General features: G+C 35.8%; 1 protein-coding gene across 1 annotated transcript in view; it reads right to left on the bottom strand.

Annotated features, from left to right (window-relative positions):
- Positions 1–22,700, bottom strand: part of Hdac9 (histone deacetylase 9) — a 701,371-nt gene that overhangs the window by 27,929 nt on the left and 650,742 nt on the right. Inside the window, exon 20 of the mRNA XM_047560086.1 lies at positions 12,306–12,413. Coding sequence (XP_047416042.1) covers positions 12,306–12,413 — 108 coding nt within the window. The remainder of the gene's footprint in view (positions 1–12,305; positions 12,414–22,700) is intronic.

Below are 22,700 nucleotides of genomic sequence, written 5' to 3'. Positions count from 1 at the left end.
ATTTTTATCCCAGCACTAACATTTCTCTGGACTTTTTCTGGCATATTCTACAGCTTTTCAGATCACTTCTGGTTTTAACAGTCTCATCTTTAGATATTAAAAATCCACTTCAGTCAAATTGAAAATTTGGGTGTCACATCTGCAGCTTGTCCCCACTGTTGAGTTGACCTACAAAATCAGGAGCCAGCCCTGAACAAATGTGATTTTCTCTCTGCATTGGGAAGAGGAGATTATCTAATTGGTCATTTCTATTTTTTCCTATCTTGTTTCACTTCCTTCATGCTTAATTTCTGAATTCTGTGGCTCTGAAGAGTGCAAAGAAGAAAAACAAAGACTTTGGATTGGCAGTGCAATTTGAAGATCTCCTTGTGTTCTTCAAACGTCTTCTGCTGCAGCAGGCATTCAGACACTGTCCCTTTTACAATGGGAACACTAACAGATTCACTGCCAGTCGCTTCCAATCTGCGAAGTTCACTGATGTGGATCCTGCAGTAGTTGGTTGAACTTGTAAACTCTCATTGACTCTTTCCTGTTCCTCCATTCTCATTTACTAGGGGCTTTTGCCTGGAAAGACGGACCTCTATCGTGAGATCTTTTCAAAATGAGTCAAATCTTGCTACCATCCAGAGTCTGCTGGCCCATAAGCAGGGGAAAATATCTTTGCCTACCCACAGTGTCAGTGTCCATGCGACTCTTCTCCCCTTCCTCCTGGATCTGCCTGCTGCACGCTTTAAGCAGCTCTCCAATTGCACTTCTCAGGTGACAAACACAGGCATCCTCTGACTTCACACAGCTCCAGAACTCCTGACACACGTAGGCCCCCTAGTGAACTCCTTCATACCCTGCCTTGATAGTGCATTTCTGTAGCTCAGCATGATCAAACTAATGACTGAAAAGCCACTCCTAGCATTTACAGACATGAGTGATTTCCTTGGACTCCTTCCCCATCTCTTGCACATTTGGCTTAGGTGGGAGGAAAACACAGGAAGGGAACTGAGCAGAATAGCCAGAATACTTAACTTCCCTTTAAAGACTCTTCCATCAATCACAGTTATGTTCTTTTGTCTTTTGTTACATGAACTGGACTAGGTAAGATAATTCCAAGTCTATTTGGCTACATTTTGATCAATTAGTTGAAGAGCTGTCTAGCATATGGAGTTAACATCCATTACCTTCATCTTAGGAACTTAGTCAAAACTGGAGTAAACACAAATATTTCATAATTTGTTGAACCATTTAGGATTAACAACAATATGGCAATTTAACAAAAGACAAATTGGTGGTGAAGTGGTGATACAGCTTTCTCATCCACAATCTGTACTCTATGTGTCGTATTATCCAAGCTATTAGAAACAGACTCTTAGGTTTTAATGTCATTTACATGTGCATAATGGAGAGCACGCTATATTGGAGTGTCTGTAAAGTGCATGCATCCTTATCTGGCCCTTCACTAATGATGCACTCCTGGATCCTCTATAGATCACTCTCCTCATTAAACATGTAAAACTTTGTCCCACCCTATTAGAGAGAGTCTTTATTTGCTTTTCTCCCTGTATGGAATATTCTTTTCCCATAATCTCTGCATTATTCTTCCCTTTCTTCAGGTCAAACGTCTCCCTGTCAGTAAGGCCTTCCTGAGATGATACGCTAACTAACTAAACCACTCCCTCAGTCTTCATCTAACTCTCATGTTTTATGTTTTGTCCGTATCACACATTTTCGACATGAATTTGTTTCAGATGTGTGTATTATCTCTTTATCATTGCTCTCCTTAAGGGCACCTAATTTCCCTCTCTTGGTCACCATGGTATTATCAGTATTCATAGCAGGTCCTGGAACAAAATAGGTGCTCAATAAATTGTTTTATAATTGAAAAAGTAATCATTGAAATAAAGAAGGTTACTTTCAGTCTGAAGCAGGTGAAATGTCACAATGTATGTTACAATAAATATACTTTAGATTTTGGTTTGCTATGTGTATTATAAACAACATAATTCATCGGATACATGCTAAGCAAAATACAGAATGTCAAAGTCAAAAAAATGGCCTGAAGATCTATTAGAAAGATGGAAAAATCTAAAAAAAATGATCATTAGAACACCAGTTGAATTTTCCTTATTAAAATCAGAAGCCAAAAAAACAGAAACTTCAAAGTGATAAGAGAAAATGAATACCTTTAACTGAGTACTTACCAAATTATTTTTCAAGAACAAGGGCAAAAAGACATCATAGGTAAATTAAAATCTGAGAAACCATCACTAAAGAAACTTATAAAAAATGTGCTAGAAGAGAAATAGAATCCCAGAATGGAGAATTCAGATACAAAGATATGTGATGAATAAGGAAAATGGAAAACATACAGGCAAGTATAGACATTGATGAAGTAAAATAATGTCTCATTAGTGAGGTTATTAAAAAAAAAACAAATATATAATAATATGTAAGTTAAGATATGACTATTACCTTTAAAACATTCTAAAATTCATTAATGGGAAGCAAAAGATATTGATAAAGTTTTAGCTTAAAGGCTAAAGATTAAAGCAAAGGCTAAATTTCAAAAAGTCATTATTAAAATAATATAAATAATGTGTATATATTCCCCAAAAGCTAGAATAAATTAGAACAAGGAAAACAAAATAAAAAATAATCATCTGAAAACAAAGCAAGGGGTGGGTAAAGGAAAAGGGACAAACAGTGGAACAAAGAGAAAAAAAACCAAGATGATCAAAATACATCTAAGCATATTAGAAATCATGAGAAATATAAATAAATTGAACTCAATTAAAATACAGAGCCATATTGGAAAACAAATCCAGTCATGTACTATTTTCAAGAGATAGATATACTTCATAAAAAGAAAAATTGAAAATAAAGAAATGGTAAATAGATAAGCCAGGCAAACACTTAAAAAGAAAAAAAAAGTTGGTTCTGATATATTAATATTATACAAATACTGAGGACAAAATTTATTCAAAATAATTATTAAATATTGATAAAATGTTTTAAAGAAAATAAAAATTTTTCCACACCTAGTACCAGTTTTGAAATATCTAATGCAAAATTAACAGTTCTATAAGGTTAAACAAAAAGTCTGTCATGATGTTCAGAAACTCTAAAATAATTGTTTAAAGCATTCATCGTAGAATCCTGCAAGGATCATGTGACAAAATATGGAATAGTGAACAAAATAATTAAAAGCTTGTGCTAATTGACATATAAAAGTCTTTACACACAAGAACATATGAATACAAATTCTACGTAGTCCGCAAAGAATACTTTACAAATAGCAAGAACTACAGGCAAGAAAATGGGTCTCACAAACTTCTAAGAACTAGAATGACACACACCAAATTCCATGAATGTCTTACATTTAAGTCAATAACGATAACCATAACTAAAACAGACTCTGCACTAATGGTACAGAAAAATAAAAATGACACACTTTTAAGTTAAACTCTACTGAACAAATTTTTGCTATAATTCATGTATTGAAAAAGACTAAAAGTTGAAATATAATGAGTTGAAGAAATGACTTAGAATATTATTGAAATAAATATTCAAGATGTCCTCCTTTCAAATAAAAAAGGAAATAATAAAAAATAGAAGAAACTCACAAAATATAAACAATGCCTATAAAGGACAAAAGTTTGTTCCATGAGAATTATAAATCTCTGACAGAAGTGATCAAGGAAAACAGAAATAAACACCATAAGAATGAAAGAGATGTACTTAAAAAGCTTCTGCAAACACTGAAGTATTAAAAGAAGACATTGCAAGCAAATTCATGTCAACAATTTTGAAAATTTAGCTCCAATGTGCAAATATCTAGAAAAACTTAACTTACTAAATTGACTCAAAAGAAAAAGAAATTCTAAATAGTTCTTTAATCATGAAAGTAATTGAATCAGTGGTTAAAAATCTTCCCTAGCAACAAGGCTATACAGCTTTAGAATCAAGTTGTATCAAATACTGCCCAATTTTATCCTAATTATTATTCTGGAATACAGAAAAATAGAGATAATCCCAAAATTGTTTCATGAAGTCTCAAAGAATTAAATACCAATTTCAGTAAAGAACATGTATGCAAATCTTAACCAAAATCCTCCAAGTCGTGTATGAAAAGAATGTTAAATCATAACCAACATAGGTTTATCTCAAGAACATAATTTTTAATATTAAAAAATTAATCAATATAGCTATCATAGTAATAAATACAAATCATATATCCCCAATAACTATAGAATAAAACATTTTATACAATGCAAAATCCATTTGTCATGAAAACAGAAATTCTTATAAAAATTGGAATACTAGGGAATTTCCTTCACAAAATATATTACATGCTCAGAAACAAATAGATTTAATATTCTAAAGATGTTATTTTTCCTCCAACTCCTCTATAAATTCAATGCAAAAAAAAATCATGGAATGTTTCATGTAAAATGACAAAATGAGTCTAGACTGTGAATACAAGAGCAAAGACAAAGTTCATATTGAAGAGGAAGAGGAAGAAGGAGGAGGGGGAGGGAGGAGGAAGAGGAGGAGGAAGAAAACTGTGTCACATCAAATAGTCAAGGCCTTATAAAGTTGAGATAATAAGCAGTAGGTGTTACTAGCTCAAACATGGGCAAATAGACCAATGGATTAAAATAGATATCCTAAAAACAGACCCAACCTTATAAGGAAATTGGGTAATGTGACAACATGCCATTATACATCAGTGGGGAAATAATAGCTTTTTAATGAAAGGGCGGCTGAGAGAAAGGATTATCCAATATAAAAACAAGAAAATGGTGCAGGATGAAGAGGAGAAACTGCATCCACATCTCAACAAAAACAAAAATGTAATTCCAAATAAATAAATTCAAGGCTAACTGTAAAAACTGTGACTTCAAAACAGAAAATATATAATATTTTTATGACCTCAAGATTGGAATGAAAATCTAAAGCAAGAGAGCAAGAAAATCTATAACTGAATAACAATGAAAAAGACAGAAAATGTCTTCTTGGAATACATAATTTTAAACAGTTAAACATAACCCCCAAACTGAGAAGACATGTACTACACTTAAATGTAATACAGTACCAGTATTCACAATACCTTTAAAATTTTCTAAACATTAATTTGAAATGTAAAACTGAGTAAAAGACATAAAAAACGTTTAATATTAGAAACAACCTGAGTGGAAAACAATGCTTAATCAGTAGCCTAGGAAATACAAATTTAAAACATTTTAAGATAGTTTTTACGCCCACAAGATTGGCAAACATTTAAAAATTTTAAAATGCCAAATATAGACAAGAATGAAGAGTAGTGGGAAGTCCTTTGTGCTGGAGGTGGGGGTAAAAATTGGCACAAATGACTTTGGAATTTATTCTCCACATATTGTCTTTTCGTTGTTGTTATTCCTCTATTCTTCTGTGTCTGCATTTTTTTGAGTTAGACATTCTTCAGTGTACTGTTTTAGTTTCCTTGTTCATCCTTTCTTCTTTCTTTTGTTCTTGCTTGCTTGCTTATTATTTTCTTAGTGGTTGCCATGTGGATTACAATCAACATTTTAGCTTTTAAACAATCAGGCTCAGAAACCATCCTATTTTTCAAAAATATCCCAAAATTTTTTCTTTGTTGTTATGTAGCTCCATCTCCCATGCCTTGTCATACAAATTATATCTTTATACGCAACATGTCCATAAACATAGACTTATAATTATTTCTGAGAAGAAAAAAAAATTACAAACAAAAAACACATTTATACCATAATTTGTATTTACCTGTGTTTTTTGTATTTACTTGTGTTTTTTCTTTTACTGGTGCTCTTTATCTCTTCTTGAGGATTCAAATTATTGTGCAGTGTGTACTTTCATTTCAATCCCAAGGACTTTCTGTATCATTTCTGTAAAACTGATTAACTTGCAATGAATTCTTTGTTTTGCATTCCTGGAAACATCTTAAATTTTTTTTTTGGTCTTTTTCAGTGCTGGTGATCAAACCCAGGAACTCCTCGTATGAGACAAGTGGTGTACCACTGAACCACATCCACAGCCCAAATTCATCTTCATTTTTGAAGGACATTTTTACTGGATCTAGAATTCCTCGGTTGATGGTCTTTTTCTTTTTTTAAACTTTGAACATGTCACCACACTGCCCTCTGGCTTTCATGGTTTCTGATGAAGTATCAGGTGTTAATCTAACTGAGGACTCTTGTAGGCAATAAGCTGCTTTTCTCTTGTTGTTTTCAAGATTTCCTAATTATCTTTGGCTTTCAACAGTTTCATTATGATGTATCTAGGAAGATCTCTTTGAGTTTATCCTACTTTGAGTTTACTGAGTTTCTGGGATATGTAGATTGACATTTTATAAATGCTATTTAGGAAATTTCTTCAAAAAACAGTAGAGACCATTGTTTCTTCAAATATTTTTTTGTCTCTTTTCTTTCTCTTCTTGAGACTCCTATTTTTAATATATTGGTACATTTGATCATGTTTTACAGGTCTTTAACTCTACTAGTATTTCTTCATCCTCTTTCTGTCTCTTTTGAGATCAGATTCTCTCAATTTTGCTATCTTCAAGTTTGCTGAACTTCTTGCTGTCTGCTCAGGTTTTTTAATGAGTCCCTCTATTAAATTTTTCATTTGTGTCATTATACTTACCAACATCATAATTTCTATTTGGTTCTTTTTTTTCCAGTTTCTCTTTGTTAATGCTTCATTTTAGAGATATATATTCTCACACAATCTTTTAAAAACAGTTCAATTTATTTCTTTGAAAATATTTAAAATCTCTGACCAACTTTGTCTAATACCTGAGCTACCTCAGGGATAATTATTAGCTCCTTTTATTCTTGTGTATGGTCCTTAGTTTCTTGTTTCTTTGCTTAACTCATGCTTTTTTTGTTGAAAATTGGACATTTTAAACAAATAGTATGGATTCTCATCTCTCCCATGGAATTTTTATTATTATTTGTTATTATTTTGTTTGGTGACTTTTCAGAACTAATTGTACCAAGTTTGTTTTCTATGTTTTATGTGGTATTGAAGTCTGTCAGTTAGTGACTAAACAGAGATTTCTTTAAATACCCTAAACAAATAGCCCCCCAGTCTTTGCCAAGGGTTTGTGTGTGTGTGTGTGTGTGTTAGATTATATATCCTTTAATATTTAGCCAGGCCTTGGCCTCCACCCTGGTCTTCACTCCCTATTCAAGCAGAATTCCCTTTCAGCTTGAGTTGAGGGTTCAGGGCTTTCTCAGGTCTTTCCTGAGCAGGAACACTTGTCCTGAGTGTGCACATAGCTATGTCATGCATGTGACAGTCTAGTCTAGATTCGTAGGTATTTAATGGAACTTTTCATAGTTCTTTTGCACTTCTCATTCTTAAGTTTTTCCACTGAAGTTGTTGGTTGCCTGTTATTTACCCCACGATTATCCACCACCTCAAGCAAAGTTTATCAATTATCTTTATTTTTGTTTTCAACAAGTGCTTCTGGTAAAATGCTTTCACAATGGGTGAACCCCATGTGAGCTCAAATAAAGACAGTCTTGCAAGTGAGTCTTGCAAGGAAGCACCAGACAAGACAAATAATGACAATTCTTTAGGAATGAGACTTTGAAGATGCTCCAATCCCATTATATCCCCTCTGGAGACTGCCAAATTATTGGTTTTCACAGAGAATGCAGACTGTTACTTATTAAGGTTACTGTGGTACTGGAAAGGGGAAGATGGGAACAGGGTGACTTAAACCACCACACAGCTCATTGTTCATATTAATGTTCAGTCAGTTTGTTTTTTGAAATGCACTTACTGGGGCTGTTGTGTACCTTTCACTGATTTCCAGAATTTTGAAAAAAAATTCATCCTGACAACTTTTGCCAGTTTAGTCATTGCTTTCATGGAGGAGAGAATTGTCAGAGGTTTAGACAACCATTTATGAAGATGCCATTGTGGGGAAATTATTTTGGAATTCCATGTGGCATTACTTACTGAAATGTATTATATGGCTAGCCTAGGAGCCAACTGTTTTAGTTATACCATAGTAAAAGAGCAGCAGGCATGTTAAAGAGTGTTCATGGAGCCCTGTTCAAAGACAAAAATGCAAGAAGCAACTAAAATGTCCAACAGAAGATTGAATAAACGAATTAGGATATACAAGAGAATATTTTATATCAATGAAAACAAATGAATCATAAATGTATATCCATGTGGACAGATCTTCATAACAATTTTAAGGGGGAAAAGAAAACTGGAAAAATACATTCAATAAAATTCCATTTTTAAAAGATGAAAAACAAGTTTAAAACTGGTAAAAAAAAGAAAAGGAATAATTTTTTAAAATACAATGATTAATAGCTATTTGTAGTTCAGAAAGATAGGCATAAATACTGAGGTAATATTAATAGTGTGATCAAAATTCTATTAAGTTGGATGATGGGATCATAGGTATTTATTTATTATAATGCTTTGTGTATTTAAGCAGCAACTTTTTTTATACATACTAAACATTTTATAACACTAAAAAGAGAGCTTATAGACCATCTAAAATGGATGATTTTAATCTTATTTATCTTTATTATATTTGTGCTAGCTGAACACAAAATCCTGATGGAGTGGCTGAAAGTGAACAGAGGATTATGATATTTAGAGACTTCTGAGTTATCAACCTGTATGCAGGGTCTGAAAATGTCTCTTGATGTCTTTAGCCAGTATTCTGATGGTGGCCTTTACTTGAAGGGAACATTGTGAGCATGTTGCAGGTTACACATTAACTGCCCTACCCACAGCAGGTATCCAATGAGGAACAGGTGTTATTAGCAACATGACATCACAGTTTCCACTTGAACATTAAAGAAATCTATCCATCATTCAGATAACAAGGTGTCTTGGGGTTTTGTATGTTTTGGTGAAAGGTTGTTTTGTTTTGTTTGGCAAAATGTACGTAGAGATAAAGCAATTTTAACTTCTTTACATAGACTGTTAACATTTTAAAAATAGCACCAAACTGGAGATTTATAATAAATCTTCATAAATATTGAACCAATTTATAAGTTGAAAAAGTGTTTTCCTTTTAGAGATTATTTCTGTTCCACATGTACTTTCTAAAATGTCCTTTAAAACACACAAAAAAACAACTATTTTAAGATACCTATTCTTCCAATATACAGAAAAATTCAGCATTTTCAGAATATATGTGCTCGTGGATACCCGAATTTGAGAAACAGCTAAATAAGGCATCTGTAGATTTGAGGAATTTGTGTGTTAATAAATTGTAAAAACATAGAAACCTTGAAAGTTCCCATAATTTCCACTGAATTCCATTGAGCATTTCCATTTTGTGCCAGAAGTATACTGATTTACTGCTCTCGTTTGCTGCAGTATGTTATATTTAAATGTCAACATGAAACCCATCCCCATTGCCTGGCTCATTCTTCTAATTCTTTAGTACCCCCAGGTGAAGAAAGAATAGACTCTGTCAGACATGGGGAGGGTGGTCATGTCAAGTCCAGCATCAAGCAAAGGTTCAAAGTAATCATATTTGTCATTTTCCCTTTTTTTGTGAACATTCCTAATCTTCTAGGGTCCATCCTGTGCAAGTTCAGTGACCTCACTCTAGCTATCCTTCATCTCTCAAGACAGCACTCCACCCAGGCCCACCCTATTTGAAATAAGGCTCTTAATTCTTTTCAATTTCCCAAGAAAAATTAATATAGTCTCAAAAGAAGCACTATTATAATATGGCAATGCTATTTCATTACAGTACTGATTGACAGGAAGAACTGGGTAGAACATATGAGAACTGAATGTAGATGCACAAAATGAAAAACAAAATGCTTGTTTTTTCTTTTTACATTTCTTACCAGAGGATTACTTACCAGTGTCCTCAAATAAGCATAGCTATGTCCTTCTGAGATCTGAATGAAGTGAACCCACAGGCCATGAGTAATAGTGTACCTGGCCAGCACATACTCCAACCTGGGCACTGGCATCCAGGACAGGTAGATTTGAAGTAACTTTTGGTTAACCAGGGGTCCCCAAACATAGTCCTCTACCTAAGTTCTGTAGGTTCTTTCCTGTGGCTCCAAATCATTTGTGATTTCTTCCCATAAGGCTTCCTATAGGCCTGCCCAAACTCTCCATGAACCAGGTGTTTAGTCTTGACCCATCAGCAGAGATACCAGAGGGCCTCTGTTATGGTCCTGCTGTGTTGGAGTTTTACTTTCATCTTGACAGCCAGAAAGGTAATTCAACTCAAAAATCTGGGATTTCATCAAAACATGCTAAACTTCATTTTGGGAATATCCACTATTTGATAGGTCTCAGTGTGCATAACTGAGACTCTCTGATCACTTTCATTCACAAATAGCTACAATTAATGCCACAGACAACTTTCAACATTATCAATTCCACTTGATGAACTGCAGAACAGGAAACTGAAGCCTAAAGAAATTAATGATTTCTTATGATTTGTTAAAAATGGCACAGTACTTAAGAGGCACTGTGGACCAAGATTTCTTGACTCTTAAACTGGACTTTTTTTTTTTTTTTTTCTCTTCTTATCCTTTCTCTTTTAACCAGGATTGCTAATTCCTTAACCAGAGGGAGATAAACCATTTCTACAAACCCTTCCTCTTAACATAAAGAGCCAGTGCTGGTACAGTTGGTGGTCAGCATGTCCATACTATAATTTGTTGATACTTTGTTTGTAACTGGCCATTTTAAATGCTTACCTGATAAAAAATGGAATTCAGGTTTTGTCCAGTTTTTTCATATATAAATCTATCCATTCCACACACAATGAGGCTAATGATGATTTTGATTAATGTGAATATTATGTGGGATATTCTACTTGAACAGTTGTCTGAATTATTTCTTAAACTTCCATAAACTTAGAAAAATTAGAAAATTTGAATGCTAATATAATCAAGTGAGATTACACCACCATAATCTTAAACATTATAATATTGTGTTCTGGCTATTGTCTGTCATTTGAGTTCTCCTGAAAATAAGGTTCTCAAATGTTCTTTTTTAAAAATGTCAACTTATTATAGTATATAACATTACTCACACAGGAAGAATTAGTCTCAAACTGCTACTGGGAGATAGCCAAAATTCGTCCTTGAAGCTGATTCTCTTACACTTTTTAACTTCTCATTATCAAGGTAAAGCCCGGATACTAACTACCAGGTTAATGGCTCCATAAACCCCCAAGATGAGTAGTTAGTGTTCTCACACTGATCATGTCAAATTTATGGAGGCAGGTCTTTTTTTTATTAATACAGCCCACCTCTTCAGAATTTTATTTCTGCAGATTATGACTTGGGACAGATGATGCATTGTAAAGTGTGCATTCCAGCCCTACATTTTAAAACATGAGAAGAGTCAAGTGTAATTGAGTAAAAATTCATTAGACATAAAGAAAAATAATCCTAATTAGATTTTATCTTAGATTAACAAAACTCACAGTGCATGTGTTGTTGGTCATAATATATTTCCCTTAGGCCCCACAATTGCTAAAAATACCTGATCAATCACCATCCAGATTGGGTTATGAAGTGTGTGAACTAGTGCATTAAAAAGCTGTGTTAGCACCAACACAGTTTATTGGGGTAACTGCATTCAAGGCACACATGGCATACCTTTAAATAGCACTGTTAAAATACCAAATAAAATGTCAACGTCTGTCAGGTCTCTGGCTTTTATAAATTGTTTAGACTGGGAAACGTTGGGGTTTAGACATTGTTCTTTTCATATGATGTAGAAAAGAAGAGACCATAAAAAGAAAAGAACAATAAAGCATAGCTCATTTTTGAAGTTCTTTCATGGAAAAACATACTCTGGATCATTACCCTCCTAATCAACAATTTCCTTCTTCCTCCCAATCCTTCCCGTCTGGTATTTACCTTTCTCCCCCCTCCTCTCTCTGGGTGGTATTCTGAGCTTATACATACTACTCAGTAATCTTATTTTTTAAATCGCTTCAAAAGAGAATCCCAGGATGGCATGACAGATATGTATATACTAAGGGTATTTTTAACCTAGACCATGACTTTACTCACCATTTCTATGCTCCTAAAAACACACCAGTGTGCCCTGACCACAGAATATACTTCAAGAGAGGAAAGCCCCCAGAGCAGGTCAGTTGCTGTCACCTACAGAGGAGTTATTATCACACCTTAGTGGCCATCTCCTTGCCCTCCTCCCTCCACCTCCTTCCTTTTATTACCACACCACACTCCCCACAATTCCCAAACAACAACATCTCAGTTTCAGCTTCTTTTCTGGATTTCCCACACTTAATGCAACCCAGACCTCACCTTCAGCTCTCCTGAGGCCACTCTGGAAGCCAGCTCGATGACACAGCCAACAGCCATGCGTGCAGCACCGGACGAGTGCAGCTCGTTCCAAATGGTGTCACTGTCCACCTGAGCAAACAGCCAGCCGAGTCCGAAGAAAGAGAGAAGAAAATGAAAGAGAAGGGAGAGATGAAGGAGGGAGGAGGCGGGAGGGCAACAGAGAGAAAGCAAATCCGTGAGGAAGGGCTGGCAGGGTAACTGCCTGTGTACAATAACATTAGTCTTCCGTCTTGGCCAGCTGAGAAGGCCTTCTGGACATGGCTTTGCTTATACTTTTTCTCTACACTGACTTCTCCAATGGAAACACATTCCTGCCATGCCTCACTGCCATTCCCTGTTTAGATTTCTCATTACAAACAGCATTACATAGGCCGGATCTGGCTTAGTTACAGGCCTGGTAGAAACCAGGCCCCAGTAGTAGATAGAGTAAAAACTAAGGGCACTTAGTTATACATAAAAATCGGATTTGCAAGTGCTAGAGGGGGAAAATTCAAATACCTTTCTGACTGCAGGTTTACAGGGAGCCAAAGACAATTTTTAGGTAGGTAGCAGTAGCAGTCAGTGAGTAGGAAGTAGCAACCGCAGCTCAGGTTCTCTAACTCAACGGAAGGAGTGTGTGGTCCTCACCCTTAAAACATTCACAGTAGTGCAAGGAGCATTGTGATTTCAAAGAAGCCTAAGATTTCTAACATTTAATACAGTGGGCTGGTTTCACTGCACACTGCTTTCATTAAAAGTAGGTAGACCAGTAAAATACATAGTTCCTTCGATACTAGAGAGCACTATTATCAAACAAAGACTATCCCCATATTCTGGATTCCCCTTTATAAAATGCCATTTACTCTTTCGTGCATGTGATAAGAATATATATATATATATATATATATATATATATATACACACACACACACACACACACACACACACACATATATTAAGAACATAAAAGTACAGAGGGAGAAGTTTATATTTATTATATATGTTGTATATTTTGTGTATAAAGTATTTCTAATGTAATAAATAGCAATCAGATGGTAAGCAGCACCAATTTTAGAATGTGTGTATTGTGTGAAGCACTAGGAAATGGAATAAAATGTTTGTGAATGCGAAGCCTTCCCAAATGAGACAAAGGGTAGAAATCCCACATAAAACAAAGCTTTATATAAAAAAAAGAGAATTAGATTCAAGATGCCTAATTACATGAAACAAATACCACAAATAACAATAACATATATTTACAAATTACTAAGCTGTTTCCTGAGTATTTTCACAGCCATTTCTTTTTCTCATGCAGTTCTTATCAATGTAAATATTGTCAACAATGAATAACTAACTAATAAATGAGAACCATAATTGAACAAATAGTGACATACAAACAGCCATAATTACATAAGTAGATAATTAAGATTCTCTAAAGAGTAGTCAAAAGAGAAGTTTCTGGAATCAATCTGTAAGAAATAAAATAATGGCTTGATCATTAAATCTAAATGACAAAGAGCAATTAGTTAGTATCTCTATGTCCTGGTTTCCTTGCTTGTGAAAATGACTTTTAAAAGTACCATGTGCATATAATTTTGGTCAGGATCAAGTGAGTAAGTGATAAGCAAAGGCTAGTTGCTTCTATTTTGGTTACTTTTGTCCCCATTTTGAAATGTTTGGCACTCAGAGGAGTTCTAGAAAGCATCTACTGAGCAAAATGTCTTCTCAGTCTCTTCAGAGGTTACTCCACTAGTCTAAACCCTCACACAACCTCTGGCCCTGTCGGCACAAGCCTTTTACCACACTCCTGAAGAAACCTGGGCTTTTGAAGAACATGCAGCTTATGTCAAAGTCAATGCTGTCCACTCAAGAGTGAAGGAATCACTCAAGTGGACACCGGAAGCTATTTTCCCTCATATCAAAAGTTTTACTGTTTTCCTGAACCAATGTAAGTGCGTACTTATTTGAGATTCATGTGGATAAATCCTAGAGGAAGATTTCTGTGTAAGTTGAAAAAGTAAAAACACAAATTACATTATATGTATGGTTATTAATCAGTTTTCATATCATTACAGGTCTACAATGGCACATAAAAACCTGAATTCATCAGATTTTAAATTATTGAGAAGGTAAGCAAAGACAGAACAAATTACTAAATTCCAAAAGACTTAATTGGGTAACTCCAAAACCAAATATAATTCTAAACCCCTTTCCACTTAACTTTGGAATATATTGTAAATTTTATTTCTTCCTCTATTTCTAAATATAGTAGAGAATTTCTGTCAGGCTTTATATATGGGGTGTTCTCCAAAGGTAAAATGAGTAAATTATGAGAGCTGTAACCTAGTAAGTCCATCCTATTTGAAGGGACTGATTGGGTGGTAACTGTGGGCAGGTGGGTGTGGCTGGAGGAGATGGGTTACTGAGAGTGTACCTTGGAAGAGTTCGTTTTCCCTGCAGCCTCTTACCTTCTTTCTTTATGCTTTCCTGCCCTTTGAGGTGAATAGCACTCCTCCATCACACCATTATTTCTGTCTCACCTTAAGACCAGAGCAAGGGAGTCAGCCCATCATGGACTAAACCTCTGAAACCATGAGCCAAAATAACCTTTTTGTCCTCTAAGTTGTTCTTGCCAGGTCTTTTGGCCACAGCAACAAAAACCTAACACAATTTCCTTCCAAAAAATATAAATACTATATTAGAAAAATGCTTCGGCAACTAGGAACATTAGGTAGCTACAAAAAATTGTGTGATATCCTGCCTGTCCATACCTATCTTCCTGAAAGTATTCTTGTAAAGATAATACTCCATATGTTTGTCATTAATTTTGGTGTATAAAACACTAGTCAAGAAGATTTTCAATTCAGCTAGCATTCATCATACTACTATGAGTGAAGTATGGGGGTTTCTTTTTAAATAAAGATACAGTTATTGTTCTTGAGGAGTGTTAGGCACATAGGAAGTTAAAGCATATTTCAGATTTGGCCTTTATCCAAAGTTTAGGCTAATCTCTGAACAGATCCTATATAGGCATCTACAGAATGTATCATTCATTCATTTACTTATACATAAAAAACATTTATTCTAAATGCTACTTCATCCTATGTTTTATATACATTTAGTTTATAAATAAATGTTGATAATGGTCAAGTTTTATGGACATAATCTGATCACAAATAGGTCATTTTGAATTTTGTCTTAGTTCAGGTTGTTATAATAAAATATCATAGGCTAGGCAGCTTCTACAACAGCAATCTATTCTCACGGTTTTGGAGGCTGGAAGTCCAAGAGCAATGCTGCCTGAGTTGGCTCTTGGGGAGGGTCTCGGCTTGCAGATGGCTGCCTTTCTACTCTGTCCTCACATGGCCTTGGTTTTGGGTTCTTCTTGCACTAGGACCTTTATGGCCTCATTTAACCTTAATTTCTCCCTAAACTCCTATCAAATATAATCATATTAGGGTTTTGGGCTTCAACATATGAATTTAAAGGGGATATGATTAAGTCTACAGCAAGGTCATACCCCAAAGCTGGTTCATAAGTCAATCTACAAGCATACTTTCCAAGTCATCATATTCCAAATGGTGTTGCAGGATCTAAACTTGCTACCAAAAACTACCCACACGCATGCCATGTCTTAGAAAAGCTCCAATGATGAAAGAAGATATGGCTCATAAAGTCTTCTATAATCCTTGTCACTAGAAGAAACACCCTTATCTACTCCCTGCCTTTCCCTTCACATGATAGAAAGTAAATATTTCTTCTTTGTCCCTTTTATTAGTCAAAGAGATTGCCAAAAACACTTTCCTACATCAGTGATAGCACTGAGAGTCACTCACATATGAGAGATCTGATTTCAACTGCTACAGGATTTCTTAACCCTAGAAATAACTCTGGGGAAGGGATAATGGCTGAGTTTATCCACTGTTAGTAGTTCTTGCCATGGAATAATGTTTTGGGACTGGAAAGGAAGGGGAAAGATCAAGAATGATTTAAATGAGATGGCTACAAATGAGCAGGATCAAGGGGCTAAATTAGCAATCCCATAATGGTGGAAACAAAGACTTGACAGCTTAACAAGAAATTGGCAGGCACTCCAGCTTTTGGAAATCGAGGGGCAGTGGCACAGATCTGGCTGTGAATATGAAAAATAATGGAAGATATAGTTGGTGAGAACAGTAAAAGTGGGGGAAATGGATATGGAGCAGGGAATAAGCATGCTGACCAAGTTAGCTCATTACTAAGCTCTTTCTGAGATAATAACAGAATGAATCAAACAACATTACCCTATGTAAATTTATGATTACACAAATGGTATGCCTTTACGCCATGTACAGAGAAACAACATGTATCCCATTTGTTTACAATTAAAAAAAAAAGATTTGCAAGGCAAATTCTTAACAACAGAACTATTTCCTTTTTGAAAACAAAATGTGTTTTACCATTTTTCTTTCCATGCACTTCTTCATCTGTCCTTCAGCAGCTTCTTGGTGAGGTGTGTGTGTGTGTTGTGTAAATTAAGGGACAACAGCATATGAACTGAAAGGAAGATTAGGATTGACATAGAAGAAATAGAAGAAAATGACTTTCAAAGTAGAATTTTCATCAATATGCATTTAAAAAGTCAGACTTCGTGGTAAATGAGAATTTTTTTAAAAATTTCTTTCCATGTCAGAAACGAAGACTGGTTGTCCCAGATCACAGTCCTATGTTAATGACAACAATGAGAGACTGCTAGAACTGCTTCTATAATGATAGTTCAGGGAACAGACTCTTTCTACCTGCAACCACCAGGTACTGGGTTTGCTGATGATGCTGCATATAGGATCTGACGACAGGAAGGAAAACATAAAAGCCATCCTTCCAGTACTGAGAAACTGGGGAAAGGCAGGCCCAAAAGGAACAACAAAGCAACAAAAACAGAGAGTGGCATGTGAACAAAAGAGGAAAATGTTTCAGGAAACTGACAAAATGGTAAGCAAATCTTTGCTCTGAATCACATTTATGACCTTTGGAGTCCTGTCTGCACTAAATTGAGCATCATCGATTCATGGAAGAATGAAGTCTGTAGAGCAGCGTGGAAAAAAGAATAGAAATTCAGACTGAAGTAAGGTGTTCTTGGTTCTTGTGTTGCACAAATGGAAGCCACAAATTCCCACAATCCCCAAGGGGTGTGCCCTGGGAGAGTCTATGAATGGACTAACTATGGCTGGGGCTGGTGCAGCCCATGAGGGAGGTGCAGGGGACCACTAGTACTAATGTGAGTCAGGGCGAGGCTGCTGGAGCCCAGGGCCTCTGCCCAACTCCAGTTTGTGGAAAAAGCAGAAATCAGGAATTAATCACCTGGCAACCTCAGCTTCAAAGCAGGGAGAGCAAGAATAATCAGTGACATTGGGAGACTGCCATGAAAACCTGAGTATCCAAAGAATAGCAAGAGGATCCAAGGACCTGTCAGGTCTCCATCCCTTCTTCAGGTGCTCAAATGCCACCTTTAGAGAAAAATCTGAGTGACTGAACAACTACTTGAAGAGAGTCTGCCTGGCAATAAAAGTTGATCTATAACAGACAGAATTTTTAAACTGAAGGGAGGTTGTTTAAACTGGAAGAGACTGACATATTTTAACTGGAGAGAAGAACAGTGTAGTTGGGAGGAGAAAGACATGACATATTCATCTTACCCCTGAGGAAATGTTGGTAAGGTTGTCTCATTTTCAAGGTCAGGAGTGTAGTCTGCTGGATAGCAGAGGAGAAATCTAGCCAGAATTCCAAACAGAAGTTCCCAATGATATGCTGCTTACATGGGCTAGCAGGGTATAGCTGGATGTTAGAATTAATATGGCAATACCCAACTTACTACCCCATTGAAATTCCTCTGGTATCTTTACCAAGCTTTTGTTTATGTGCCATTCAAAAAAAGAAAAAGAAAAAAAGGAAAAGAAAGTGTTTTCAGTTGTGAAATATTTCTCACTATGTAACTAATGTTCAAAACATAAAGTAGTCTGCCCAGTAATCTGTCTACAGAGACCTTATTTTATTGCTGGAATTAAAAACTATCAATCTCAAAATAGTCTCCCTAAATTCAAATCACTTTTTCAATATGTAGGAGGGTCTGAATCTAACATGGGTCCACATCTAGAATTCAGGCATGATGGGGAGATTGCCTACAAAAGGACTTTCTGAGAGAGGAATTCAACAACCTTGGTGAGATGGGAGGAAGTATTCTTTTGCATGAGAATTGTATGAGGTTGACTTTCAAGGAAGATTTGGACATCAGTGGAGAAGGCACAATTCCAAAGGCAGCAGTCTGTCACTGAGATGCCCCAGCCCATGCTTTCAGGGACACATGTCTATTTTGTAGGGTAGAGAGTGGTGGATGTAGAGAAGATTATAAGTAAAACCATTGCTCAGCAGACCAATAAAACTGATTTTCTTCTTTGTACATTAATTACATTGTCAGAAATGTTTGATACTAAGTAAAAATTGAAACAGGCAAAATATTTTTTATCTCTACAAATGAGAACAAAGTAGAAAACTTTGGAACCAATTTTTAAAATACTATAACCTGAAAGGATGAAGAGGAACGGATTCTCCATTTATCTATTAACTTTAGAGAATTCAGAGCAACTGGCATTGTCAAAACACATGAATATTGATAATGTACATCAATGTGACCAGCAGGACTCATTGATATAAAAAGAGAGGGAAGGAAGGAGGGAGATGGGAGGAAAGAGGGAGGGAGAGAGGGAAACATATGGCATTATTCCTATTATTCATCACCCAAGGCTCCTAAAATTCTTAGGAAGATACTCTTTCTATGGAGCAACAGAGGAACTCCAACAGGAGGAAAAGTAAAGGAAAATAAAATACTTGTTAAACATCTATTTTAAGCAGCTTTCCCTCTACATAACACCATTCACATCTGAAAGAAGCACATGTTGCAATCTTTCTCACCGACAGTGAAAGAGAGTAAGGGATAATGTGGAAAACTGCATTAACCATTAGTGGTGGAGCACAGAGGGTAGAAATGAGAGACCTCAATTCAGCCAAGAAAGTAATAGAAAACTAATAGGGACAGTCCAGGTTTCTAGTTTCATTTTACATATTCTACTCTAAGTTCTGTTCCATTCTCTACTGTTTAGAGATAATAAAGTCAATATCAATAATGATTGTTAGCTAACAGTTATTGAGAATTTATTTTGCTCCTAGCACTGTGCAAACCTCTTTACCTATATTAACTCATACAGTTTTTACCACTGCCATTGACATAAGCATTCTCATTGAGCAGTTTCATATATGCAATTCATAGAGGAGATTCAGTTTGTAATTAGAGAAGTTGGAATGAGAACCCAGAAGAGTATGAGCTCCTAACGTACATTGATTTTCATGCTAGTAAAATCAAAATCTAAAAAGTAAAATAAATAATCAAATGATTTATTAGGAGCATATTCTAATCATATTTTCAGACTCTACAGAGTTTCCTAATTATTTTCTAAGAACTACATGAATGTCTTATCTTCAGAATTATTGAAGTTCACCTGCTTACAGTTGCTAAAGTATTTTAAAAATCGAATGTTGCAAGTTGTACCTGGTTTAATTATGTTTTTCCTAAGTGTTTTAATTTGTCATATTTTATAGCAGTGGTTCTCAGTGACGGTGGTTTCACCTCTCAGGGGTCATTTGGCAATTTCTGGATACATTTTTGTTGTTCTGACTAAGCAGGGAGGTGTGCTACTGGTTTTTGGGTGGAAGCCAGGAATAATGCTAAAGTCCTACCCTGCAACAAGACAGCCCCTGGACAAAGAATTATCTGGTTCAAAACGTCAGTAATGCCAAAGTTGAGGAATCTTTCCCTAGAAACACTGAAAAACAAATAAATAAGTGTGTTGCCTTCCCCATATTGGCTGCTGGAAATTCAGAAGCCAAAAGCGGTACAAGTGGTAGCTACCACATGTACCATCCTCATTCCTGGATCACTGTATTTTCACCTTCAAATAATTACTTTTCTCTCTCTCTCTCTCTCTCTCTCTCTCTCAATGGCTCTGCTTGTTTGTTTTGGAAGCTGTTTAGATTCCTTCATGGTAGGAATTAAAGGAAAAACAGTTATGTGTCACACAATGGTGTTTTGGTCAATGACAGTATCTATGCCACTTGGTCCCATAGGATTATAATGAAGCTGAAAAATTCCTATCACTTAGTAACATTGTTGTCACCATCATACTATAGCAAATATGTGACTAACGTGTTTGTGACAATGCAGTTTCACAAACCTACTGTTCTGCCAATTATGTGAAAACATAGCACATAGAATGATGTATAGTACATAACACTTGACAATGAGAATAAATGACTTTGTTACTGATTTATGTATTCACTAGAGTATACACGTTTTTTGTTAGAGTGTTCTCTTGCTTATTAAAATAAGTTTACTATAAAAAAGAGTCTGCTGTGTTATGTAGGCAGTGTCCTCATACATCTCTTGACTGCACCCAGAGGCCATCCTGAGTGATCTACCTATACTCTGTGGATTCGTGTAAATACATGCTATGATGTTTGCCCAGAGAGAAAATAATGTAACAAGGTAGCTGCATTGTCCATAACATAACCTCCTTGTTAAACCATGCATGACTCTATAGAGAAGAAGGAAGAAGCAAAAAGAGAAATCAGAGAGGGTGGCCAGAAGGTGTGGAAGAGAGAGAGAGTGGGGATAGGGAGAAAGCACTTTCTATTTGTATTATTACTTTTTAAAAAAATTTGTTCTTTTTAGATATACATGACAGTAGAGTATATTTTGACGTAATTTTACAAACATGGAACGATTCTTATTCTAATTGGAATCCCAGTCTTGTGGTTGTACATGATGTGGATATTCACTGTGGAGTGTTCCTATATGTACATAGGAAGTGGGTTCAGATTCATTCCACTGTCTTTCCTATTCCTGTCACCCCTCCCTTCCCTTAATTCCCCTTTGTCTAATCCAATGAACTTCTATCCCCCTCTTGTTATGTGTTAGCATCTGCATATCAGAGAGAACTTTCAAACTGGTTTTGGGGGATTGGCTTATTTCATTTAGCATGGTAGTCTCCAGATCTGTCATTTACCGCAAATGCCATAATTTCATTCTTCTTTATGGCCAAGAAATATTCCATTGTTTACATATACCACATTTTCTTTATTCATTCATCTGTTGAAGGGCACCTACGTTGGTTCCAGAGTTTAGCTATTGTGAATTTAGCTGCTATAAACCTTGATGTGGCTGCATCATTGTGGTATGCTGCTTTTAGGTCATTTAGAAGTTGAGCTTCTTGTTTTGCTTTTTATTCAGAATATAACCAAACATAATTTTTAGCAACACTGTCTTTCTCCCAAATTCCCCTAAATGACTCTGTCAGCTGAACAGAGTCAATGCTGCTATCAACCTATTTATTCATTTATTTATTTTGGTACCAGGAATTGAACCTAGGGGCACTTAACCACTGAGCCACATTCCCACCCCTTTTTATTTTTTATTTTGAGACAGGGTCTTGCTAAGTTGCTTAGAGCCTCTCTCAGTTGCTGAAGCTGACTTTGAACTTGCCATCTTCCCACCTCAGCCTCCTGAGTCACTCACTGGGTTGACAGGCATGTCCCACCATCAGTAGGTTGATGCTTTGCTATCAACCTATTCTTAAGCATGGTTCTGCCCTCGGTTTCACAAATGATGGTGACAGAGCCAGGAAAAACTTTTTGTGATTCTTCCCGTTCTTTTGCTTCAGTCTGACCTTATATATACTTAACACATCAAAGGAAAGTCTGCAACTCATGTTAGTGATTTATAAAAGAAATAATTACAGATCATTAATGGCAAAATAAAAGATCAAGTGACATCACATAAATATGGGCATCTCTTTAAAACAAACAACAACAAAAACCCAGACAATCTCTACCTACTAAAAGCAGGGTCCTTGAGTAACAGTTGTTCCTGAGGACCCTGGGTTTGACCCTGCCCACGCAGCAGACTGGGACAGCACAGAGAGACTGCTGTCTTTGTGCAGCCCCGATTCATTGTATTGGATGAAAATATGTGAGCACCATTTCTGACTACACTCCCCCTCCCAAGCGTTGCCCTCCTTTGAAAGAGATTCTGAACAGTTGAGAGAGGGAGATAACATTTCAAAAAACACCATTTCACTGTTTCTTCATTCCACTGTGAATCAGGAACATGAATTAAGCTGGTAAAAAACAAGGGCCAACTCAGAATTTTGCAAGAACACAGATATCTACTGAGTGCCCTATTATCCAGCAGCCTCTGTGCTTTTGCAAACCTTTGGGGCAAGCCCTTGTTGGCCTTCACTGTTTTTTTTTTTTTTAATTGTTTATTCTGAATTTGACCACATAAAAAAT

This window comes from Sciurus carolinensis, chromosome 8 (genome assembly GCF_902686445.1).
Source record: "Sciurus carolinensis chromosome 8, mSciCar1.2, whole genome shotgun sequence".
Lineage (NCBI taxonomy): Eukaryota > Metazoa > Chordata > Mammalia > Rodentia > Sciuridae > Sciurus > Sciurus carolinensis.
This window is presented reverse-complemented; position numbering and strand designations above follow the sequence as displayed.